Source organism: Hoplias malabaricus, chromosome 18, assembly GCF_029633855.1.
Source record: "Hoplias malabaricus isolate fHopMal1 chromosome 18, fHopMal1.hap1, whole genome shotgun sequence".
Lineage (NCBI taxonomy): Eukaryota > Metazoa > Chordata > Actinopteri > Characiformes > Erythrinidae > Hoplias > Hoplias malabaricus.
Window position 1 is genome coordinate 21,755,412 of NC_089817.1, and position 27,587 is coordinate 21,782,998.

Here is a 27,587-nt window from a genome sequence, read left to right on the forward strand (position 1 = left end):
TAAAATAAACTTGACAACTGTGGAATTGACATCACTTCATAAATTATAGTTATGAACTGTGATAAGCTTTTATGATAAATGAATTGCTTTTATTGGCTACTTATTAGAAACGACTGTTTTATATTGTTTCTCATGAAAAAAACGACGATTGGATTTTGGGTGCAATTTTCTGTAAAGTAAAATCCCTTATAATTCGTGGGTATGTAATATGATAAACTCGACTTTATGGAAGGCTTTTTAGAAATTACCATATTATTATGCAATGAAATTAGTAAACAATGGCTTTAATAAAAGGAATATGCATGCGCCTGTGACTCCTACCGCTGAGTCACTAATAGCTGCGCTCGCAAATCTTACGTGAGGCTAGTGTATCTCTCCCGTATTATTCTGGTTTGCTCCCAGTTCCACTACGGCTCATCCAGCAAGTCGGATGCCGAACACTCCGCAAATGTAGCTTAAACTGTTATATGAAACCTAGTGCTTTGTTTCCAGACAATGAATTATGGTGATGAACTAACTGCAAAATGTTTGTAACCACATATAAATCTAACATTTTTGACTGAAATGACTGAATGTGGTATGGATTTACCTGCTAAGCTAAATGTCAACGGTTAGCCTGTTAGCGGAGTGTGTATACCGCGAAAGACGCGGCTTTGTGGGTGGAGGCCATTCGAGATACACTGAGGATTACTTGGGCCTCTCTAAGGGTTCTTGTAGTTTTCATTGTTTTTAATAACCAGGTAAGATATCTTGTTTTCATGATACAACTTTAAAGTGAAATACATTTGGCAAAAAAACTAGTCAGAAACAAGCATTTCAGTTATAACTTATGCTGCAAACTTGCAACGTAATAGAAGCTAACGACTGCTTGGTGAAAGTAGCTATCTAGCATGGTATTTGCAGCGTTAGTATTTATGTACAGCTTTTTTAACTATTTTTGTCGCTCAGCGAAATATTAGTACAACACACAGAGGACGCTTTTGACATTTGGACACAAGTAACCTGTCGCTAACTTGTAAAATGTTTTTCTAACTTGCTAGTATTTTTTTATTACATAGAAATATTACAGTCCAGGCAACAAATCCATTAAATGCTATCATGTACGGTTTAAGCCTTGTTCTTGCGATTTTTTCATGATTTTATCGATGTTTAACTTCAGAAACTGTATTTCATGACCCGAGATGATATTAGGACGACGTTGTGATTTGGAAATGTGAAGAATAAATCTGATATTGGTCACATATCTGTCCCTTTTTTTATACAGCATCATGACGGAAAGTTTAGGTCTACAGTTTGTGAGTCCTTATGCATTTGAGGCAATGCAGAAGGTAGACGTCGTGCGGCTGGCAGCTCTAAGTGACACGGAGCTGAGGCTGCTGCTGCCGTGCCTAGTAAGGATGGCACTGTGTGCCCCTGCTGACCAGAGCAATGCCTGGGCTCAAGAAAAAAAGCTCATCCTGCGCCTGCTGTCAGGAGTGGAGGCGGTGAACTCAATCGTTGCGCTGCTTTCTGTGGACTTTCACGCCCTGGAACAAGATGCTAGGAAAGAGCAGCAGCTTAGGTAAAGCCGTACAGAATGCTCATATTTCAACACATCGTTTAAATGAGGAATTCCATGATTTGGGACACAAGATTAGCAAAATTCAACTACAGAAATGCAGACAGTCATTCCGGTGGTTTAGTTTGTAATGAGGCACTGTCAACAAAGTAAATATAGTCATTTCAGTTAACCAGTGCAATTAGTAAACTTACATATAGATGTATATATTGTTTTCATGATGGAAAAAATAGTGGAAAATTTCAGGACTTCTTACACTGCACTGCATGTACTTGGGTGCATGAATGTATTTAAAAACAGTAATTAAGGAGAGTTGTATGTTGTAAATTGTAGGGACTTTATATATTTTAGAAATATAATTCTTATAATTAGTGATAATTTCTTATTTTAATATTCTTATAATTAGTGATTATTGTCAAACAGAGATTAATTCATTTCTTTACATCTTAAAGTAATAATGTAATGTACAACAAAGTATGTTGTAGAGTGCTGCTGGGATCCCTCTACAGCAGAAGAGGGTAATACTCATTTACAGCACTGTCCTGAAATCAAGGGGGTTGGGTGGGTAATGGTTTTCCACTTGCTTCCAAAAGTTACTTAGTGCAGTTTCTGCAGTGCTGATCCCAGAGTTGCATAATGACAGGAGCTCTGTTCTCCCTGTTACTGGCCAGTACACATCACATTTTGAAGTTGTAAGGTATAATCTACCTAGCATTGATTTGTTTGTTTATGCTTATATTTTCAATAATTGATTGGATTCTGCTTTAGAATGCACATTAACCATCAACTGATTTGCTAGTAGTTTTTTAATGTTATGGGTAAAGTCATGGTATGTAATCAAATTAAATATTAAATTATTTATTTTATTAGCAGTCTATTCTTTGCCCCTGTCCCTTTTGTTAGTTTCTTGCATATTTTCCACTCTTTACAGATTCATGTGTCTGAGAACAAGCAACCATTTAAATCATTGTTAATAGGGCATGTAAAATGTGATGATTGTTATTCATTGTTTCAAAACGTTTTTTTTCCGCAATGTAGGCATAAGGCAGGTGGGTCTAATTCGGAGAGTATCCTGGTTTCTCAGCTGCAGCATGGTCTGACACTAGAGTTTGAACACAGTGACCCACTAAGGAGACTTAGACTTGCTCTCAGTGAGCTGCTGGCTATCATGAACAAGGTGCCTATCTGTCTGCATATTGACAATAGATCTAGTGTACACTTTGAATGAAAGTTATTTTATATAATTCAAAACGTTTAAATAATCATGTCTCTTTTATTTTTTGTGCAGGTAGCTGACTCCAGTGGGGAGTTTTTTATGAAGTCTTCTGAGCTTTTTGAGAGTCCTGTGTATCTAGAGGAGGTAGCTGATGTTCTCTGCATTCTTCAAGCAGGTGAATATAGCGACTGCAAATCAACAAGACAAATGAAATTTAGGGGTGTACCAGAAGACTGGCCGTGTAATTTTCTATTTTTTTTTTCTTAAATTGAAAAAAAAAAAAAACCTTGCTTGGTTTCACACTTATTTCATTTCTACGTTTAATCCCTCTCCTGCAGAACTCCCTTCTTTGTTGCCCATTGTAGATGTGGCAGAAGCCTTACTGCATGTACGAAATGGAGACTGGTTTCTTTGTCTCCTTGTTGCCAATGTCCCAGACAGTTTCAATGAAGGTAGGATTGATATAAGATTTGTAATGATTGTGATCAAAATATTGCATAAGTTCAGCCTATTTGAAATCTCTTATTAAGTAAAGAAAAAAAAGCCCTATGGTTCTGCTGCTTGTATATAGTTTTTATGTCGTTGTTGAGTCAGTGGGTTATTTGAAATTATTTGATGCATGTCTTTACACAGTTCTTAATTTTGCATCTGAGTTGGGATTTTAAATATATCTGGGGAGTGAAATTCAACACAGTCTAATACTGTGAGGTTATTTCTTATTTTTACACTTACCCATCTTGCCCCTTGGAACTTAGTTACCAAGTATAGTGGTTAAAATTATCCCTACCAAATGGGACAACCTTTTAAGAGTCTGACTCCTCATAAACAGCTCTGACTGTCTGTAGTGACATCAGAGGAGTGTTACAGTGCTGCCACCATGTTGCTGAAAATTAGGCCATAATATGCCTTCAGAAGCATTAAACAATCATATATTGTGATTTTAATTAATTAATTATATATTTTTAGAAACTTCTAATTCCACATTATTGTCAGTTGCCAAATGTATTTTCTTCACTTTAAGGTTGAACAGGAAATTTACTAGTTAACTACTGAGACAACAACTATGCCTTTTATGCAGTAATGGGTCATAACTAATTATTAAAGGGACAAAAATACAGACGTTTTTGTGTTATTGCTTGCTCATCCATCTTACTGGTAGTTCATGTGCCTCTGAAAAATTATTTTGAAGGACTATATAGCCCTAGGCAAAATGGAGGGTGTAAAATGGTAGAGGCAAGGGGTGTAATGGGATTCATCCATAAAAGCGTTCAGCCCTTCAGTCAGTCAGTTGTATGTTTTTTTTAGCAGTTATATGTATCACCATTGATTAAGACAGAAACATTGTGCTTAAGCAATTTTAACAGGTGGGTGTATGTATTTCTGTTCTCTTAGTATGTCGCAGTCTAATAAAGAATGGTGAGCGTCAAGATGAGGAGAGTGTTGGTGGGAGACGCAGAACTGAAGCTCTCAGGCAGCTGTGCCAGATGAACCCATCTCAAGCTCTCAACATCAGAGCTATGGTGGTGAGCATGTGTAACTGTGGAGAATTAACACTTTTACCTCTGATTAATTTCAGCCACTTAAACTAAACACTGTGTTATACAAACTCTTTTTTTTTTTTTTTTTTTTTTTTTTTTTTTACACAGGTGGAAGAGTGTCACCTGCCAGGTTTAGGAGTGGCTCTTACACTAGATTATAAGCCAGACATTGCAGACGAAGCTGTTAGTCCTCTGGTGTCTTATATTAGTGGTCTCCTCTTGGGCACCAACGGGAAAGTACGTACCTGGTTTGGAATGTTCATCCGTAATGGGCAACAGGTAAGAGGCTACAATTACCACTCTCATATGTAGAGTGTAGGCAGATATCTTAACTGTATGAATATGTTTTTTTAATTTGAAGTGTATAAAGTTCAATTACAAATATCCTGTTTATTCTGAAATATTGCATCATTTTCTCCCCCTCTTCTATTTCTCTCTCCTTTGCCCTCCCCAGAGAAAGAGAGAGAGTAGTTCTGTTTTGTGGCAGATGCGTAGACAGCTACTTTTGGAGTTGGTGGCCATCCTGCCTCGCTCACGTAGTACACATGTGCCCAATGACACAGCACTGGACACTGAAATGGAGAGTAGTTCAGGCTACTCAGGTCTAAGAGAGGAACATGTGGTGAAGGCTAGTGCACTTCTAAGACTCTACTGTGCTCTAATGGGCATTGCTGGCCTCAGGTACAGATGTCTCACACAAAGAAGAACTTCAACTTGAATCTGTGATGTTAGCATGTAGCTAGATTCTTTTAAATTGCTAACCAATATTTTTACTATTGAATGATCTTTGATCAACATTACCATTACCAACACACTCAGTGCTGAGTTGTAACGTTCTCTGTCCTAACTCCAAGACCAACTGATGAGGAGGCTGAGCAACTTCTCCAGCTGATGACCAGTCGTCCCCCTGCCACACCTGCTGGTGTGCGCTTTGTCTCTTTGTCTTTCTGCAAATTACTTGCTTTCCCTACACTTGTCAGGTACTTCATACATCAGTACATTTACATGATAAGGTAATAGCAATTGTAACATTATGCATCTTTTATGCACCTTTAGCGCTTCCTTATTAGTCCTTCTAAGTACACATTACATAAATATAGTAATAGCATTTTAAAATGGCAGCATGTTAATGGATAGTTTCCTAAATATATTAAATTACATAATTAATAATCCAATTTATGTAATATTCTGTACATCTCATTGCTTTCTACTTCTGTTTAGTACTCCAGAACAGGAGCAACTGATGGTGATGTGGCTCAGCTGGATGATTAAAGAAGAAGAGTACTTTGAGAGGTAAGAAGATTATGTACCATCACAAATAAGCTCAAATGGGATTCATATTAAAGCAGAGGACAGCAAAGCATGGTTTTAAATTAATAGAACAGGGACTTGTCATTACTGGTTAACAGGCATTTCTTATGACCCTTTTTTAGTAAAAACAATTTGATATATATTTATAAAGTATAAATATGTTTGATTTTATATTTTAAGAATTTCCTGTTGCAAAACATTAAAGGGTTTGTCTTTGTTAGTTGTTATTTCTCTTGCTGGGTCATTTTAATGCCCTCTGTCTCTCGTGTCCCAGTGCTGCTGGTGTTTCTGCATCCTTTGGTGAGATGTTATTACTAGTTGCCATGTATTTCCATAGCAATCAGCTCAGTGCCATCATTGAACTGGTCTGCTCCACTCTGGGAATGAAGGTGAGCTTTTATGATGAATATTGGATTTGTTGTTGCACTTATTACAAAAAATGTTTAAAAAAGTAAAACATTGTTCACTAATCACTGTTAATGAATTATACTGTCTCAACTTATTTTGAATTTGGTGTGTGGATTAACAAGAGGTTTAGAGAAGACAAACTACATGCTCTTATGACAGTACTTCTTTATTATATTTTTTATCTTTGACAAACGTAAGATTTATTTTGCACTGTGATTTTAATGTCTACTTCACTGGTAGGACCTGTCTCAATTACAAGAAGCAAATCTCTTATAATTTCCTGCTGATGGGATTCTTTGTAGCATCAGATGTAGTATTGATAGAATAAGTAGTAATAGAAGCAACAACTTTTCTTCAAGTAATTTAAAGCTGTCTTGTAACTTTAAAGGATGAAGAAGCAAAGTGTCATTATCTGGGTTAAATAACATAACAAAATTATCCATATGTCTAGCAATCCACTCACCACCCTCACATATCTAGTCCTGGTTTAAACTTTTTTCTGCAGTTATGTTCCATATTGTTGTCTGCAAGTATTTTATCATCACCACAAGCCTATTTGCAACATGCACTGCCTTGTGAAAGTATTTACCCCCTTACCTCACAACCTGGAATTAAAATCGATTATTTGAGGGGTTGCTTAATTTCATTTACAGTATCTCACAAAAGTGAGTACATCCCTCACATTTTTATTTTTTTTTAATTTGATCTTTTAATGGGACAACACTGAAGATATGACCCTTAAATGTACAATGTAAAGAGTGTACAGCTTGTACAAAAGTGTAAATTTGCTGTACTCTCAAAATAACTAAACATATAGCCATTAAGGTCTAAACTGCTGGCAACAAAAGTGAGTACACCCAATAAGCCATTTTTCCTCCTCAGGATCATGTGACTCGTAAGTGTTACAAGGTCTCAGGTGTGAATGGGAAGCAGGTGTGTTAAATTTGGTGTTATCGCTCTCACTCTCATACTAGTCACTGGAAGTTCAGCATGGCACCTCATGGAACTCTCTAAGGATCTGAAAAAAAAAAAAAAGAATTGTTGCTATACATAAAAATGGCCTAGGCTATAAGAAGATTGCCAACACCCTGAAAGTGAGTTGCAGCATAGTGGCCAAGACCATACTGCATGCATATGCTTAGCGTCATATCCAGAATTTGGCTTGTGAAAATATACTTATGAGTGCTGCCAGCATTGCTGCAGGGGCTAAATGGGTGGGGGGTCAGCCTGAGTGCTCAGACCATACACCGCACAATGTGTCAATTTGTTTCTGTATGGCTGTCGTCCCAGAAGGAAGCCTCTTCTAAAGACAAGAAATCCTGCAAACAGTTTGCTGAAGACAAGCAGAATAAGGACATGGATTACTGGAACATGTCCTGTGGTCTGATGAGACCAAGATAAATTTGTTTGGTTCAGATGGTGTCAAGCCTGTGTTGCGGCAACCAGGGGGCAACGGGGAGCCATGAATGCCAACATGTACTGTGACATACTGAAGCAGAGCATGATCCCTCCCTTCTGAAACTTTGGGCACAATTTGGCCATTTTCACTTAGGGGTGTGCTCGCTTTGGTTGGCAGCTGTTAATGTTGCCTGCATTAATGGCTGTGTTGATTTTAGGGCTGCAACAACTAATCGATTAAATCGATTAAAATCGATTGTTAAAATAGTTGGAAACTAATTTAATAATCGATTAGTTGGGTCTAAGTTATTATACACATAGGTACAGTTGCTACACGTGACGAACTCTGGAAGAAGGGTTTGAAAAATGGCGGAGGCGGTCACAGCAGAGGATAATGTTAGCACAATCAGAGAGAAAAATGTACGACCCAAGTCATCAAAAGTATGGGAGCACTTTACATTAACGCCTTCAAGGAACAGCGTTAGGTGCAAAATGTGCACAGCTGATCTCATGGCACGGCAGCACAACATCACTGCATGAGCATCTGAAAATGAAGCCTGTTGGAGCTATGTGTGAAAGAGATTAATTATAGAAAATTAATTCTACTTTTTCTCACTCAATGTTACTAGAGCCTGCTAGAGTAGTTAAACAACATTTGTTTTTCTTAGTACATTGATATTACACTCGCGTTTAGCGAACAAGCCTTAGCATCCCCTGAGTTTTCTCTTCCACCTTAAATGTGTCATCTTTCCCAGCAGTTCCAAAACAAGCCGTAGTTTTAGTCAAGCTAACGTTAGTGACGTTAGTTTTTCTCTCACTCAATGTCACTAGAGCCTGCTAGAGTAGTTAAACAAGATGTCTCATTTTTAGTAAATTTATATCACTCTTGTATTTAGCGAGTTTTCCGTTCCACCTTAAATGGTGGAACACATTCAGAGTAAAAAAAAAAATCAATCCAAACATTTTTTAAATAATATATTTAAAGCCTTTTTCAAGGTCTTTTCTGACTGGCATTGCGCGTTAGTGTTTGAGTATCACAGCCAAGTGTATATTACATTAAATATTGATAAATATAAAATGAATGTAACGGTTGGGTTAATTCTTCATGTAAACACTAATTTTTAATAATGGCAGGTTGTGTGTTACTTATACAATTACAAAATTAGTTCTCTAAAATCTTAAATATCTTAACAATATCTGATCATGTGCGTTAGTTGAATTTCACTTTTATTCTCAGCACATGGCAGCATCACCCAATATCCATTTATGTAATTTCAATTTGCCTGCATTGTTGTCTGCATTTTAGATCAGTAGTTATTAACTTAAAAAAGATGCATGTCCATATCTACACTTTCTTTCTCACCTCAGATAAAAACAGCCCAGCATTGCTGACTATGTTTTGAAGATCTGCACACCACAGCAAGCAGCTATTCTCGCTGATGGTATCCTGAATATGCTAGTAACAGACAGGAAACCAAATTTGGCTTGTCTTCCTTTTTATCCGATTAATAATCAATTAATCGAAAAAATAATCGACAGATTAATCGATTATCAAAATAATCATTAGTTGCAGCCCTAGTTGATTTATTTTGAGGGCACAGCAAATTTACACTGTTAAACAAGCTTTAGACTGTGTCATAGCTTAAGTGTTGTCCCATGAAAAGGTATAATAAAATATTTACAAAAATATGAGGGGTGTACTCACTTTTGTGAGATACTGTACAGAACATGCCTACAACTCTAAACATTTAATTTTCTTTTTATTGTGAAGAAAACAACAAATAGGACAAAATAACAGAAAACTTCAGTTATTTTCAACTATTCATAACTAAAATCAGTACTTTGTAGAGCCACCTTTTGCAGCAATTACAGCTGAAATTCGCTTTGGATAAGTCTCTATGAGCTTGCCACTGGGATTTCTGCCCATTCCTCAAGGCAAAAGTTCTCCAGCTCTTTCAAGTTAGATGGTTTCTGCTGGTGAACAACAATCTTCAAGTCTGACCATGGATTTTCAATTAGATTAAGGCCTGGGCTTTGACTAAGCCATTCCAATACATTTACACGTTTCCCCTTAAACCACTCAAGTGTTGCTTTAGCAGTATGCTTTGGGTCATTGTCCTTTTGGAAGGTGAACCTCTGTTCAAATCAGTGACAAACTGAAATTCCTGTATTTAGTACCATCCATCTTTCCCTCAACTCGGACCAGTTTCCCAGTCGCTGCTGCTGAAACACACAGCGTGATGCTGCCACCACCACATTTCATGATATTTGTTGGTTTGGTGCCAGACATAGCTTTTCCTTGGTGGTTGAAATGTAACATTTTGGTTTCATCTGACCAGAGCATCTTTCTCCATATACTTGAGAAGTCTCCCACATGCCTTTTGGGAAACTCAAAACGAGCCTTCCTATTTTTGTCTCTAAGTAAAGGCTTCTTTCTGGCCACTCTTCTATAAAGCCCAGCTCTATAGAGTGTACGGCTTATTGTGGTAGTATGGACAGATACTCCAGTTCTAAAGGTAATTGGTTGCACCAGAACTTTGTTTTATATATATATATATATATATATATATATATATATATATATATATATATATATATTATTATTATTATTCCCCCCTCCTCATTTTGCTTGACCAATTTACTTGTGTAGATGCATCACAAACAATTCAGATAAAAAACAAAAAAATTTTAAATGCATTTGTTACATTTGTACATTTGCAAGGCACTATACTTTAGCAGAATATAAAATGAAGAACACATGCTGCTGCTCTTTTTAGCATTCTCTTTTCTTTTTGAGTTATTGATGTGTTCCCTGAATATAACTGCAGATTATGATTTTTTTCCCTTTCTTTCAGATTGCCATTAAACCCAGCTCTCTAAACAAAATGAAGACCATCTTTACTCATGAAATCTTCACTGAACAGGTATGGTACAAATTATTTAAGGGAAGCAAATTTTGATGGCAAGAGTCAGAAGATCATCAATCTTGATCTTCTTTGAAGGCTGTAGAGTGTCTCTCTGGTACATAATTGTGCTTATTGTCCTGCATTCTAAAAAAAAAAATCAATATATGGAATTGCATTTTTAAATAATTTGCAAGAACAAAAGTATATTTCATTAGTCACTGCTATCAGTGTTTGATGTGTTCTCATCATGTCTGTGTGGGTTTCTTCTGGGTGCTACAGTTTCCTTCCACAGCCCAAAAAGACCTGTTGGTAGGATTGGCCATTAAAGTTTGTCCTTAGGCGTGCGTGAATGTGTGAGCATGTGATATCCTGAATGTGTGAGCATGTGATATCCTGAATGTGTGAGCATGTGATATACACTGCGGGGTGTATTCTTGCCTTTTGCCCAGTGGTCCTTGACTCACTGTGACCCTGAACTGGATAAGCGGCTACAGACAATAAATAAATGAACAAATGATAAATGAAAATACAGCTCCATCAGTTTCTATGGCTAGTTCTTTATTCCTGGTTTATTTTATCCACATGCCTTTACTCTGGTTTTTTAAGAGGCATGGGCTAGGGAGTGATTGTAGATAGACTGTACTGGAAAATTCTTTTGGAACCCTGGAGAACATGAATCTAACTTTTAACTAAATATCTAACTAAATAAATGAATCTGCTTCCCCAGGGTCCACAGTGTAAATGTACAAAATAATTTTTTATAAGTATCTTTCAGAAGTCTTAGAAATGTCTGCTACATACGTAATGTTATGTTATAGATGGGCTGGTAACTCAAAAAGCATAACATTTAACACTGGTAAATTATGGTGATTTCACATTATGCTGATCATTAAATATAGTCATGTGAAAAAATTAGGATACCCTATGGAATATTTGGTTCTTTATTAAGAAAAGGTCACATATCAATGTCTAATCTTGTTTTTATTAATCTTTGGAAAAGAAAGTGATTTAATTGCAGCTAAACAACAAAAGTCATTAAACAAAATATATTAACAAAAATGCATATTCTAACTGAGGAAAAAGTTAGCACACCCTGCCCCCTAATAGTTAGTGTTACCTCCTTTGGCTGAAGTAACTTCAGTGAGATGCTTCTTGTAGCCATCTTTCAGTCTCCGACATTGGTCTGAGGAAAGTTTATCCCACTTCTCAACACAGAATTCCTTCAGCTGTGAGTTGTTTGAGGGGTTTCTTGCATGTACAGCCCGTTTCAAGTCACCCCACAGCATCTCAGTGGGATTAAGATCTGGGCTTTGACTCAGCCATTCCAGTCCTTGGTGGATTCACTTTTGGGTCATTGTCATGTGGCAGGGTCCAGTTCTGCTTCAGCTTAATGTTTTTTTTTTTATTGATGGTCTCACATGTTCCTCAAACACCCCCTGATATACAATAGAATTCATGGTGGATTCCATGGTGGAGAGCTGGCCTGCTGCAACAAAGCATCCCCAATCCATGAAGCATCCACCTCCATGCTTGGTTGGTATAAGGTGCTTTGCTGTATTTGGTTTATGCCAAGCATGTTCTGCTATACAAATAATTCAGTTTTAGGCTCATCAGTTCAAATAACATTATCTCAGAGTCCTGGCCTTCATCTACGTTCTCTAGCAAACTTCAGTCTGGCCTTCAGTTTTCTCTTATAGAGCAAAGCTCTCCTTCTTGCACACACCCCATGCAAGTTAACAGGTGCAGTCCCTTTCTGATTGTTGAGGCATGCACTTTCACTTCAATAGTAGCAAGAGCCTGGTGTAGGTCCTCTGATGACATTTTAGGGTTTTTGGAGACTTCTTTCAGCATCTTTTGGTCTGCTCTTGGGGTGAACATGCTTGGATAGCTAGTCTGAATAAGTGTGAATAAATGTAGGGGTGTCCGAATTTATTCCTCACCTAAAATTGCACTTTTTACATTACAATTACAAAAAATATTAAAAAGTAATTTCTTCAGTTGTAATTGTTTCATTATATTATTTGAATCTCCCAGTTATGTTAACATTGATATAAAAAGTGTCTGTGTATAAGTATATTGGATATATGTATGTCCAATTATTAAAAAATAAAATAAATATTGGCTTTCATATGGTGTCCTATTTTTTTCACATGACTGTATGTAAGTGGACTAAGTTATTTTTGCATTTGTTTTCTTTTGCCATGAGGTGGTCATTGGTAATCAGAATCTCACTTGCTTTTTTTGAGCTAACTGAAAGTACTTCTGTGTTGTAGGTGGTCACTGCTCATGCTGTGAGAGTAGCTGTCACAAACAACCTAAGTGCCAACATTACAGGTTTCCTCCCCATTCATTGCATTTACCAGCTCCTTAAAAGCAGAGCATTCACAAAGCACAAAGTTTCTATCAAGGTACAGAGATCTTCCATTTGACAACTACAGTCAATTTTATTGTACTCTGTTTTGTGCCAGTCTGCATACTCTACATTGTTCTGTTATATGTTCATGTCCTGCAATTATCCATTATCTGATTGCCTCAACAATCTTCAGCACTGGACCAAGGGCAGATACTCTATTGATTTAATTAAGACCATCGTGAATTAGATTTGTTGCCTTGCCGCAATGTTGATTGATTGATTATTTCCCTGTAATTATTATGTCAGTCTTAACAAATTTGACATCTGACAGTGTGGTAGAGATCAGTAAGGCATATTATCGGTATTGATTAGTTCACTTAGGATGGGAAGGATTTTGTCAACCTAAAATTTTTGTTCTCTCTCTCTCTCACACTCATACACACACACAATGTGTACAGGACTGGATATTTAGGCAGCTATGTGAGACCAGCACACCTCTTCACACTCAGCTGCTCCCTCTGATTGATGTTTATATCAATTCCATCCTTACTCCTGCCTCAAAGGCCAACCCTGAAGCCACCAACCAGCCAATCACTGAACAGGAGATTCTTAACATCTTTCAGGGACGGGCAGGGGTGAGTGGATCTTAAAGCTAGTTAATGAGTTGGGGAGCAATTTGTGGGTAGGACACATGTTCTGGTAGCTCCTGCAGATTTTAACAAATAAATTGACAACAGTGTTATTTGGTCAGGTTTGCTTAGATAACAGTATAGCTTTATAGGCTTTATTTCCATTCGAGTTAACTTGAGTTATGTTTCAAAATGCCTGTTGCAAAAGGAAATATATAAGAATAAACAAAGTGGAAGAAGCAGGCCACACTGAAATCCCGGTCCCTCATGACGAACAGCACCAACAAAAATAAACACAGGAAGCTTGAGCTGATGTAGTTTTAGCAGCCATAGCAACACTGTTTCAGAATGAATGAGAATAAAATGGAGATAAGCACAGAAATATGTAGAAATATCGATGAACAAATCTGAGGCTATGGAAAATATACACTCTAAACTTAAGGCGTAAAGGACAGGCATATCTCCGTTCTCAAGTGTATTTAGACATGGAAGGACATTCAAAAAGGCAAAACCTAAGAGTTGTGGATCTCAAAGTTCTGGAGTATCAGCAAAAAAACAGGGACTTTGATCTCCTATAAAGTTTTAGAGCTTGATGGAAAATCTAAACAGAGCACATGCATCACTTCGCACTCAACCTAGTCTGGAAGCTCCACCAAGACACATTGTACGGCCAAACCATCATTGCCATATCTTTAACTATATCATTAGTAAGGCTTCGAAAACGAGGGATCTCACTTCTCAAAATCAGAAAGTTGAATTTTTCAGAAACAACCTGGTGGTGAAGCACACAGCTTTCTATGATCACTTTCTATGTAAATGTCTTCTATATCATAAATGCTCTGAAGCTTTATGATGCTCATCCCTTCATTTTGCCATATAGGACTGAACAAGAGGTGTGAAGCCATTTAAATTGTGAACCCCTTGTCACCCTTTTAACCTCAATGTAATACCTCTCTTATGGTCTCTTTCTTTTTCAGGGAGATTGTGGGAAAGGCCGTGTTCAGTTTAGCATCACCACCCAACTGTTAATGCTTTACTATATACTTTCATATGAAGAGGCTCTTCTGGCCAACACAAAGGCACTTGGTCAGTACACAATATTACCAACATTTAGTCACCTTAAAATTTATATTCTAAATATAGGGACATCTTATCTTTCATCCGTTTGTTTGCTTTTGTTTATCCATTTGATTTCTTTGTTCTAACATAACTTATTTGTGCTAATTCCTTATAATGCTTGTCGTCTTTAATAACACTATTTTGAATCAGCTGCACCAACTCATGGTGACTTCAGCATTTTAACACTTATTCTTTTATTTGTTACCCATGACTTGTTCTGGAAGTGATATATGGTATTCACATTGTCCGCCAAAGTTTGTGTACAAACCTTTCGATTTTCTCTTGGTTACTTGGCTATCTTCACTTAATAATATTTTGAAGTATTGCTGTACACTGGCTGCATTTAACTGTTTTCCTCATCCAGCCCTCATGCAGAAGAAGCCCAAGTCCTACTCTGCTGCTCTCATGGACCAGATCCCCATTAAATATCTCATCCGCCAAGCCCAGGGCTTACAGCAAGAACTTGGTGGTAGGAGATTTACCTTATACTTAAAAGACCTTATATTATTATAAGTTTTACCTTAAATTATTGTTTTAAAATTTGCTTAAGTGGAAATGTTAATTGAAATTTATTTTGCCTGAATTAATTATAGGAAATATATAGTATTTGTGACAAATACAAAGATTTGGCAGATAAAATAGAAATATGTAAATGATCACTTGACAACTATTTGACCAACCTACACACTGGTAACAATTTTTATTCGTGATTTGAAACAAATGCACTAACGCACATGTAAATTATTTTTGACGTAACAGAAAATACAATTTATTTTAAAATTATATAGTTTGTCCCATCCAGGGTGTACACCCGCCCAATGATTTTGGGTAGGCTCTGGACCCACTGTGACCCTGGACTGGATAAGCGGTTACAGACAATGATGAATGAACGACTGGCTTATATAGTTTCCTGCAAATACACTGATGAACATTGTTATACTTGTTTCTGCATACACTGTGCATTTTCTGTGTTCCACTGACCATACAGGAGCACTTTAGTAGTTTTATATTTACAAACTATTTGATACAGTCCATTTGTTGCTTTGTATCGTTTTCACCCTGTTTGTCACTGGTGAAGAACCCCACAGGACCACCACAGGGAAGGTAGTGAATCATTTACAGTGCTGCAGTGACATGCTGATTATTTATTAATGTGTTTTGTGCAAGTATGTGTGGATCAGACACATCAGTTCTCCACTCACTGTCCACTCTGTTAGACACACCCCCCTCATTGGTCCGCCTTGTAAATATAAAATCAGATACCATACACCATCGGTTGCTGTACAGTATGTGTTGGTCATCCTCAAATTCTTTATTAATCGACACAAGTCACCACCCCCAGGGTGCTGCTGGCATTATAATTTTGGTTGGTGGACTATTCTCAGTCCAGCAGTGACACTGAGTGCTTTAAACAATCCAGCAGCACTGCTGTCTCTGATCCACTTGTACCAGCACAACACACACTAACACATCACCACCACATCACTGCAGCACTAAGAATGATCCTGACCATTGAGGAACAGAGCGAAAGGGGTCAAACAATGCACATGGCTTTGCAACAGATGGACTCCAGTTTGTAATTGTAGAAGTAGTTGTTGTAGTAGTTTGTGTGTGGTAAGTGGACCTGAGTGAATGAATAGTGAGTTTTGAAACAAGGAGGTGGTCATAATTTTATAGTTGGTATTTGTATAAGCGTACATGTATGTACAAACCCTGTTTGTTGGGATTTTTTGTAAAATACTATAAAAAAAAACTTTATTTTTTAAAAAATCCCTGTCTGTGATTTATAAATACATGTTAACATGTATTTAACTGACAAATGAACATAGCAAAACAAAACATTTCTAATCATTAATCAACTTGATTGTATATTGTAAATATAAATAAGTTCAGAAAATGTTATGGCCTGGGCAATATCAATATGTATTGTGTGGTGGAAAATTGACAGAAAATAAGACAGCTGAGTCGGCATCAAGTGAGACAGCAATTTATTACGTGAGAGAGGAACGTGCGCACAACGCTGTTTACACCTCTCCGCTGACCATTTCTCGATCAGCGTCTTTTATACCTGGAAAACCCTTTGAAGTTCACCATCTGTTCGCTCTTTTACATTTCAATCATCTTTCAATGTATCCTGTTCCCGAAACTCCAAGTTTCCCACCATTTGTTTTCCACTCTCTCCTATATTTCTAACACCTTTCCAGACGTGCCCTGTGCCTCCCCCTCTACCTCTTTGGTCTGGAGACAAAGGGAGTTGCTTGAAGGGAAGGTGTCGATATGTTATTTGAAACACACACACACAAATCTGCTGTCTCACACAGAATTAGGAATAAAACAATTTCAGTTTACACAAGCATGCGTGGTCATTGCTGATTAAAAATGTCTCTACTGATTATGAATCATTTCTATAAACAAATTTCCATCACAATTGCAGCAGACTTGTCATTGATAACATTAAGGAAAATGCTAAAAAGAACGTTCAATGGTTCTGCTTTAGAATAATGACTACACTTATAAATGTAGTCATTATAAATAAATATTTTAAATTTGTAATTTAATATAACTATTAATTATGGTATAAATACATTAACAGTCATTAATAATAATTTATAACAGATAGTGGACACTGTTAAACCTCAAACCATGTGGATACTGACTTTATTTTTTCTCTATCAGTCTACCGTGTTTTCCTGCACTGACCCTTAAATAACTTATCGGATCCCTTCATAATGAACTGTGATATGTGTGATATACAAACAGCCAATCACCTGTAGTATTCTGTTGCATCTTGAACTGTGTGGCTGTGGGTAAAAATGAAATGCTTAAAAAAAAAATTGGTGAGCTTACCAGTTTGGCAGTTTTTTATCAGAGCAGGTACTGTCCTGACAAAAGAAGGACCCTATTGCTGCACTCTGATTTGTGGTGAATGAAGTGTGCATAACTGGTGTGTTTGTCAGCATTGGAGTGGTCTGTCTGAATTTTTACTTTTAGTAGCCTACTAGGTAATTCAAGATAATTGGTATTGCATTTTACTAAAAAAAATTCAACACTTTTGAAAATGTGTTTTTTTTTTTTTTTAAATGTCAGTTTACATTAAATTCATTCTCTCCCTTGTTTTACTCTCTTTTTCTTTATATTTTGTTCTCTAAAGGGCTGCATTCTGCTCTGCTCCGTCTCTTGGCCACCAACTACCCTCACTTGTGCATGGTGGAGGACTGGATCTGTGAAGAAGAAGTAACTGGCACACTACCCCTTCTACGCAGGATGTTGCTCACCACCCCAACTTGCAAGTACTCTCAAATGCAGCTGAACAAGGGTGAGTGGGACCTGCACAGCCTTAACCTGTAGTCACTATTTTGGACATTGCAGAAATTTGGTTTCCTACTGATGTGGAAGTAGGATTCCTCATTATATACTTTATAAGGGAAAAATTTGCTACAGCAAAAGGTCATTGGCAGCAGAGGGAGAATTTGGTGCTTCCTGTGAATGGTGTTTCAGATAGGCCTGTTGTGGAACACAGAGCTTCAGGGCTTTTATGTGTAGCACTTGTAATTAAAAGTCACTTTTTTATAAAGTTTGCTAGCTATCCAGTCTGTTTGTGTGCTGAAAACCAGTCAAATTTCTTTAAAAAGCTCTAATATCAGTAAACGAGTAAAATGTTTTATAAGATCTAAGGAAATGTCAGAGGCTTATAACAGTGTTGATAGCAGTTTCGCTTTTCATTTTGATCTGACCATTAAGTCTGCATCTTGCCTGTGGAGGGATCATCAACGTAGATCAATATTGAAAGAGAAACTAAATAATGTTTTAAAACACTTTGAAGCAATTAGCCCTCTAAGTAATTTCAATACTATCTCACTATGGACATATTTTATACAATAGTTAGTCAGCTATTCTTTGTTCTTTGCATCCTTTACTTGAAAGGTTAATTGTTCTTTTCTTTGCAGCCTTCCAGAATGTGGTACAGAGTGGGCACATGCTGATGAGAATCCTGGAACATCTGACACTACTGAGTGCTGGTGATTTGATCCCCTACGCAGAGGCCCTAACAGCAAATATGAGCCTGCTACTTGAGGAGGGTGTCTCTCGCAGAGTATTACAGACCGTCAATAAGCTCTGGATGGTGCTCAATACAGTCATGCCTCGCCGGTGAGAAAAAGTCCTTTGCTTGTGTATATGTGAATATATCTGAATGATTATTAATACATGCTACATCAGTATTAAGGCTCATTTATGCTCAACATTAAATATGGATACAAATGTAATGAGCCTTTAAATGGTCTTAAGTATCATCAACCACTTATTGCTAAATGCAACAAATAATTAAAAATCAATAGCAATGCTTATTTTTCACCTTGGAGAATATTATTCACATGTAAATTATTTTTCTCTCAGACTATGGGTCATGACAGTGAATGCTTTACAACCGTCTGTTAAGCGTCTCAGACAGCACCGCTACACACAGAATGACCTTCTGGTGGATCCCCTTATTGTGCTGCGCTGTGACATCAGAGTGTTCAGGTAGAATTGTGGTTCAAATTTGAATTTTTGTTGTAAAGGATAGCATTTTAAAATGTTATTTAGATTAACAGATTTTTGTTTTATTCCTAAATAAATACAATTTTAAATAATCTAGTGTAGTGTGGCACCTCAGGTAGTGTTGCTGTCACACAGCTCTAGGGTCCTGGCGTTGTGGGTTTGAGCCCCTCTCCAGGTGACTGTCTGTGTGGAGTTTGGACCCACCATGACTCTGAACAGGATAAGCGGTTACAGAAAATGAATGAATAAGTTAGTGTAAGAGATAAAGGCATCTTAATAAAGGTGATAGGTGGTATGTGAAAGGTGAGATAGGTGTCTTAATAAAATGTATGTGCCATGCTTTTGTCAAAATAACATATGGATCAAACAACCCAGTACTTATCTTACTCTGTCTAAAGAGCCATGAACAGAATGACCATCTCCTTTTCCATTAAATTATAATAATCCTTTTCTTACTCCTATCACAAATTTCCCAGGAGTGAGCACTGAAAACAAGCAATGTTTGTTTTCAGCATATTTAATCCGTTTTTTTTTTATTTTTTATTTTTTATTTTTTTTGGATCAGTTTAACCTAATCTTTACACTCTCACATAAATGGGGTACAGTGCTGTGATTGGAGAGACTCGGATATGTCAGAAGCAGGACAACGCTGAATGCTGTCTATGTAAAATGCAGGACAATATCAGAATTACTTTTATCCCGTGTCTTCAGACTTAGGAGTTGGGGCAGTTCTGAACTCCTGTCTTTTTTTGTATGTCCCCTTTGAGAAATGGGGTTGATTGAATAATTGTCTAATTAACTATATGCAAGTGTATCATTCTATTATGCTGCAAACAAATTGAGAAAGAAAAATGTAAATTTTAGGTTGACATTGGGGGAAAAAAATCCTTTTTGATTTTAGATATTCAGTTGAACGTATTTCTGTTTGTCTGTCTACAGGTGTCCTCCCTTGATGGACATCACGCTTCACATGTTGAATGGCTACTTGTTGGCATCTAAAGCCTACCTAAATGCCCACCTGAAAGAGACAGCCGAATATGAAAGACAGACTCAAACAGTATCAAACCTGGGGCTTTCTGGCCAGCCAGACACACCAGAGGTCACCAGGGAGGAGTTAAAAAATGCTTTATTGGCTGCACAGGTACAGTATGAACATATAAAACAATACCTTTATTCCACTTAAGACCTTATGTGAAGGCTTGTCTGTTTTTGAGTCAGGGATCGGTGAGTGTTGCCCTTTTGTTTAGCATTGCTGTACTTGACATTGTTCTTCATCATGCATTTTAATTTCTTTCTTTCTCCTTTGTTTGTAGGACAGTGCAGCAGTGCAGATCTTGTTGGAGGTGTGCTTACCCTCCTTTATGGAGGAGCGACAATTGGGTGCAGGAGAAAGTGACAGCTTGCTAAAGAGTGTTCAATTTGTTTCAGTTGCTCCAAGCATGTCTGTGAAAGAGCATAGCATAGCTTTGCAGAAACCTCAGGGGTCCCAAAAATCTGAGGTGGAGTTTGTGGGGGCACAGGTAGAACAGCAGGCAGAGGAGGGACTTCTCAGTGATCTCAGAGAAGTGCAGTGTCTTATCTGCTGTCTGCTGCACCAGATGTTCATTGCAGACCCCAATATTGCCAAACTTGTACACTTCCAGGTAATATATCTAGTGATTACATATCATTTAATCATAATCAGGAAATCTATCATTTTCATATTTTATTTTAAATTGCTCAGTTACTGTTTTCTTCTTGCTGATCATGGATAATGTGATTTTTTTTTTTTTTTTTTTTATATATATTTATTTTTATTTTATATGTAAGTAGATGCAGGGCTCAAATGCCTGTGCGCAGAATGTTCTAATGTAATGATGTTCTGTTTGCAGGGTTATCCTCAGGCTCTGCTTCCTCTGACTGTAGCTGGAATTCCATCTATGCATATTTGCCTGGACTTTATTCCAGAACTCCTTGCACAGCCTCAACTGGAGAAACAGGTATACTTTGTGTTCACCTATTGACATCTGTTTGTCAGTTTTTTCCATATATGCAGTCTTGTTGAATCGCAATGTTAATTAAGCTGACAGTAACTTGTCTGTTAGTATGAAAACCACGAATGACAGCATAGTTACCATGGCATTTACATAGTTCAACTTCAAAGCTACAATCCATGAAGGTTCATTAAAAATTCTGCTGGTAGAGAAGCTATATATTGGATATGGCTAAAGCCTTTCAAGGACAGCACAATGGTGCAACAGTTATGCCCCTTTCATACATGCATGGTAATCCTGAAATGTTCCAGAGTTTACTTGAGCCATATGTCTGAATGCGACCACCTGCAACATTCATCCCAGACCTTACCCGGACATTATCCTCCTCAAGCCCTAGTAAATGTTCCAGGTGGTCAGAATCGGTGCATGTGAGAATAGTGCAGGATGTGTTCTGGAGTTTCTCCACATCCCGCTGCGAGAGCACACCTGAAGCAGAAAATCTCCTGCTGTGAACTGTGTGTGTGAACGACCGTTCCGGGACATCTCCGGATCTGATATTCCGGAGATTCCCTAGAAATTCTCATGAGTTCCTGTGTGAAAGGGGCAGTAGTGTCGTTGTCACACAGCTCCAGGGTCGTGCAGTCATTTCACTGTGAGGTGTGTTTCCTCTAGGTGATCCAGTTTCCTTCCACAGTCCCAAAACAAACGGTCGGTGGATTGGCTACTCAATATTGTCCTTTATGTGTGTGTGTGGCCCTGTGATGGACTGGCATGTTTCTGCCTTGCGTCCAGTGATTTTGGGTAGACTCCAGACCCACCATGACCCTGAACCGAATAAATAGTTACAGACAATGAATGAATGAAACCTTACACCCCAAAAATTTTACACTAACTGGAAATTAGAAATTTAATCTGTAAAAATGAAAGATGTAAATAAGGGATATTACACACCTTTTTTCCCCTGTGGTTTTAATAAAAAGTCTGTGATATGCTTTGGTCACAGTATCATAAATAAAACAACAACAGATTGAGAACCAATCACTGTTTACTTTCAAAAGTGAGGCACCCAGGAGTGAGACACTAAGAGCAGAAAAGGCTTTTACCCATTATCATGTTGTTCTGTTTCATCTACGTTCTTGTATTCACCAAATTTAATCAGTACTCTTACTTCTCCATGCTTGTTGTGTGATTAGCATTGTTTAATATCACCTTTGCACTTTCACAAAAACATGGGTCCACCTCTGTGATTGGAAAGACTCCCATTTCTTACTACCACTATCACTTAGCCCCACCCCCTGTTTTGCCTAGTGGTAGGGAGTCTCAATTCATGTAGGCAAAGAGTGGTAGGGCAAAGGTGTAAAGTTCTGTCTCTCTTGAATTAGAGAATTTTCAGGGCCACTCTTCATATAAAGGGCTATGAATGCTTTGTGAATCACCAGCATGATGGCGTTCTCTGTTAGCTAGTAAATTTCCAGCTGCACCTTTAATGATGACTCAGTTACTTTCTAGTGCCTGTGGCTACTGCAACATTTAAGGTAGAAAGTTTCAAACGAAAATTATCATTCTGAATTCTTTCTGATAATGCCTTAAGAGTTTATTAGAAAGTGTAGTTTGTTTCGCACACCATGTTTACATGATCACAATAAACCTTAAGGGAAAATTATTCAGTTGGTTTATTGTGATAATCCTGATATAATCTGTTATGTTAATACAGAGGTCCTTTCATGATTAATAAGTAATGCCAAATAAATTCTTTTAATGTTTTATAATTTTATTTGTGTTTTAGTGTAACTTATCTAACTTATTTCATTGTATATTACTCCCAAGGCACTGGATGTTTGCATGGTTTGAGGGCAATTTAGTGTTATATAAAACATCATTTATATTATATATGGTCATTTGTATGTGATCCCCTTCCCCCACACAGATTTTTGCTATCCAGCTTCTCTCTCACCTCTGCACCCAGTATGCTTTACCCAAATCCCTCAGTGTGGCACGGTTAGCTATAAGCGTAATGGGTACTCTACTTACAGGTAAGGATGAAAAAATTTTTGTTAAAAAAATGTGATATTAAATTTGTTTTATTTATTTATTTAAGCTACTCAAAGTGCTTTATGACATGGCAAAGAACATAAATGAAAAAGTCTGACATTTGGGAAAAATAAAAGCATAATTAAGGGGGGGAAACCCTCAAACAAATGCATCTAAAAACATTCCTCCCAACACAGCTAATACTTTCCTGCAAGTTGTTTTGATTTGCCTGTATCATCACATGAGCAGCTCCCTTGAGATTTCATGTTTTTCCAGATTTCATCCTGGCCTGTATCTAATATTAACAAATGTAATTGTTCCTCATGTTCAAACATTACAGTAGTTATTGGTAGAACACCTGGAGTCAGCTTTTCATCAAAGACCGCAAGAAATGTCAAGGAAGCAAATAGTTTTAAAGGTTTTATAAATCATAGTCTATAATTTGCATTTAACATAGTCATTTGCATTTAATAATCTCCAGTTACTCTATAATACCAAAAAAAAATCCTACTGTAATCCCCGTGCCAGGCTTTGAGAGTTGTAATAAAAAAAATGCTGATTGTATAGTCTCATCCTGATATTTTAATGTAGAGACTTAGACACTTTGTAAGTGATGACGTTGTGGCCTCTAAATATTTTTTCTTTATAGGTAGACAATTGTGGAGGTAGTGTAGCTGTCTATATAAGATAGTACCACAGTTAATTCCCACCCAGCAATGTGATTGACTCAGATATTCTGGGAGTGTTATAGGAGAAATCCTAGCTTTGAAGGTGTCTCTGGACAAACTTTGTTTAGCTGGGATATAGAAGCCTTTTTCCGCTCCGTCTTATCCGTCTTGTTCTGACTTTTATCAAAATATGATCACTTCTGAAATGTTGGTCCTAGGGGATTTTAAATCTCAACAGGCTTTCTAATGCATCAGATTACTTAGAGGAAATGTGGCAATCTTACCCTAACACAGTTACTTACTGAACCAACATGCCCAAATCTAAAAGACCACACCAAATTAATCGTTATGTACTTAGTAATTTTCTATTGTATTGAACAGAATTGTTTCAGGACTCTTTGTTCTTGGCATTAGTAATAGCAGTCCCATTGAATGCATTAGAAATAGCTGCCAGATGAAAACTGGTTCTCACAAGTAGATTAGAATACATTTCACACATTTTATTGTGATATAGATTTCCATTCTGACATTGCAATGAATGAAATTCACTTTACATTGGAGTTTAAAGTTTTCACAGATTTTAATGTTTTGTTTGTCTTTCAAGATCTTAGTGTATTGTTAGTTTCTTCTTTATCCATGTTTGTTCTTTTCTCCATTCTTCCTTGAAATGCTAATTTTTAAAGATTTGAAATGCTAACTTTTCCAAGGTGCAAATGTAATGTGTGATGGCAATTTGATGTGAACCCTTTTAAGACCTGAATAAGTATAGTCTTAATGAACAAAGCTTGGGAATTGAAGTTTAGTCACGTTTATGTACATTACAGCCAAACTGAAAAACAAACAGTAATGATCTGAGATAGCTACATTTAAAATAATGTTACATTTATGTTAAAGCCACAAGAAATCATTAGGTCTGTTTGACCCTGTTCATGAGTTGGTTAAGTCAAATATTGGGTAAAATCTAGAGAAATGGGACATTGTATAACATTTATATATCTGTAGAATTATCAGCTTGAAAAGTAAAGTCAACGGGTAAATGTCTTACAGGTAGTGAATTTACCATGCTTCAATATTTTAAGGGACACCACCCAGCTGCATTATAGAGGCACGTTTAATGTTGCCATGATAGTGTTTCCAAACTTTACGGTAGTATGTTGTCATAATGTTGAGAAAGCTTGGCGTTGGGCTCAGCAAGTTTTAATTGCACTGGGGAAAAATAGTTTGATTAAAACTCATTTCGCCTGCTCCACAAAGGAAACTCAAGAGTGGTCTGAGTGAGTTTCACTCTTACAGGTGGGACACTTTTAGAGCAGGACAAGCAACATCAGGAATGTGTGCAAAGCCGACTGAGCAAGTTTAATTCATGTGGAGGTCAATAACAAATATTAGGCTTTATATTTGTTACAATCTTATTCTTGTTTTATGGGACCTGTTTACTTCAAATTCCTAAATTGAAAGGTAAAAGAATGTTTAACATTAATCATTTTCTTGTACCGTCGCCATTTTCAAACATCTGAAACTTTTTTTTCCAGTAGCTCAGTTTTATCTCCACATTTTTAACTACTGTGCAGGGCAGGTTTCTCAGCAGCCCTGTTTAAGTTATAAACACCAAATCAGAAATGCCACATTTTCATTTATTTTCTGAGGTCCTTTCTAAAGGTATGATGTGATGCACACTATTGGTTGTTCTTTAAGATTACAACAGTCATTATTTTATAACTCTAAATGTGTTGTTTGCCTCTCTACTCAGTGCTTACACATGCCAAGCGGTTTGTGTTCTTCATGCCAACTTTGCCATGCCTGGTGTCATTTTGCCGTGCTTTTCCTCTGCTCTACGATGATGTTGCCTCCTTGCTAGTGCAGGTGGGCCAGGTGTGTGCTGCTGATGTTGCCACTAAAGCCAGAGATATCGATCCATTTATTGCCAGTAAGTGTTTACATTGAATTATATTTTAAATTTGAATTTAATTTACTATGCTTTGCTAATTTCTACAGATGCACTCAAGTCTAACCTGCCAATTCTGGTTTCTTTCTTTGTAAATACAATAGGTGACAACATACAAATATATTTTGTACTTTTGTAATTTTTCTTCCATTTTAATGAAAAAAGCGCACTTTTGTAATGCTGTTATATTTTTGGAATGTGTATTATTTGGTTGGACTAAATGAGGACACAAGGTTTTCTGACAATAGTTATGGACGGAATTTAGATTTGGGGAAATGTGGATACTCTGAATTCTGTTGAATTCTAAAATTGAACAAATAATTTATAGGATGATCCCTGTGGTTTGGGTATAGGCTTCCCGTGCTGAACATCCTTTAGTTACACGGTTGATTTTAAATTCGGCTTGAAAATCAGGAGCTATTGAGAAGAGAGGTCTTTTGTGTCATTATTTGTGAAAAAAAAAAAAAACAATAATAATTTAAGCCTAGTATAGCATAATTTGATGGGTTCTATTTAAGAAAAAAAAAAAAGCTGTGACTAAATTTATTTCCGTTTTAAGAATAAACATGCTTACGTTTAAAATTACTCTCACAAAAAAGAAAACGTCTTTCTCCACTTCCAAAAATGGATAGGCAATTAGTACTGTTTTTTTGTTTTTTGTTTTTTTGCCTGAAGGTTTCAGAAAAGAGAAGAAATTGTGTTGTATACTGTTATGTTCATATTTCAAAAATGTTTTTATAATTAAAAGCAATATTGATATAATATTCCAACTATTAATAATATTTATAATAGCAGTAGTATTAGTAGTATATTACTACTGTTGCCTGGAAAGTGACGAAAGTAAAGAGCCGCTCATTTTTGATGTGGCCAAACATTTACTGAACCATCTCCAGCTGTCTTGTAGGTATTGCTCTGAGCTTGTTGTTACTTTTTACTCACTGTGAAAATACTCCAGTGTAAAAACATGTATGTCTGTACCTCTACTGTGCCACACAAACCACTGTGCACAATTTAAATTTGACCGGAACAGGATCAGATTTGAGACTGAATGGTCAGTCATGGGTAATTGCCGATTAATCTAAATGCTGGCACATTCTGATTACCAGACAAACATTATTTAGGGAAAATGTATTGAAAGGAGATTGAAATGTATTGAAAGAGAAAATATTGCAATAAGCCAAAATATTTGTTTATTTTATATTTCTTTCTTTTTTTTTTTCAGGGTTGCAGTATTTGCGAGAGAAAACAAAAGAAGCACTGGAATCAGATGTGCAGTTATCCAAGAGGGCTTGGTCTAAAAGATCTACTGAGGAATTTAGTGGAGCAGACACAGATGTACAGCTGTGCTATTGTATAGAGGCCACATTCATGGACATTATTAGTACAAGTATACAAGGACCATAAAAAGATTGTGCAGTCTTAAAAAAAGGGGGAAAATATCTGTATCTGTGAGAACATAAGATATTAACTGGACACAATCTAATTTCTATAAATCATATTTCTGTTCTACTGGACAAATTTATTTCCAATTCTAGAGTCTATTCCAAAATGCCAACACAGGAATTGAAATAATAAATCAGCAAAAGTTTTGGAGGCTTTCTCAGGAGTGTGATGTCTATGGTGAAAGGATTTTCTTAGTGTTTGACTCACTGTTATTTTTTACTTGCAAGTGTATGTAGAAGGGACCCAAAAGTGGCTACAAATTTTTGGTCTTTTATCTCTAACACTTTATAAAGTTTATTTAATTTGTTCCAGATGTCATTCTCAAAGTTTGAAATCTTGAGTTTTGAATTGTTCTCCTTTTTGTATTTTGTTTGTTTTGTTACAGTTTTCAATATTTTAATTAAAAAAATCTGAACCTTTAGGAATCATTTTGCTTATTTTGAAAAAAAGTAATTGCAAATTTATTTAAAAGAGAATACTCATTTTATTATTGTAGTAATTAAACTTTTAATTAGCCAGTTTAATTTAAAAAGCATGTTATTTGGTATGGGG

The 27,587-nt window shown here is 36.7% G+C and overlaps 1 protein-coding gene across 2 annotated transcripts; it reads left to right on the forward strand.

Annotated features, from left to right (window-relative positions):
* Positions 1–383: 383 nt before the first annotated feature.
* On the forward strand, positions 384–27,462 carry ints2 (integrator complex subunit 2). 2 transcript variants are annotated; one of them, XM_066651013.1, is made up of 25 exons: positions 384–740; positions 1,265–1,561; positions 2,597–2,735; positions 2,847–2,949; positions 3,113–3,226; positions 4,167–4,297; positions 4,421–4,591; positions 4,767–4,993; positions 5,167–5,292; positions 5,534–5,605; positions 5,898–6,012; positions 10,285–10,353; positions 12,609–12,743; positions 13,147–13,323; positions 14,295–14,403; positions 14,801–14,905; positions 17,588–17,752; positions 18,384–18,585; positions 18,832–18,957; positions 19,915–20,116; positions 20,289–20,618; positions 20,847–20,954; positions 22,876–22,981; positions 25,398–25,574; positions 26,815–27,462. In XM_066651013.1, the coding sequence occupies exons 2-25, from the start codon at positions 1,269–1,271 to the stop codon at positions 26,994–26,996; spliced, it is 3,684 nt and encodes a 1,227-aa protein (XP_066507110.1). In that variant the 5' UTR covers positions 384–740; positions 1,265–1,268; the 3' UTR covers positions 26,997–27,462. The 2 variants fall into 2 exon arrangements, with proteins under 2 accessions (XP_066507110.1, XP_066507111.1); XM_066651014.1 differs by having other exon boundaries at positions 5,961–6,012.
* Positions 27,463–27,587: the final 125 nt, after the last annotated feature.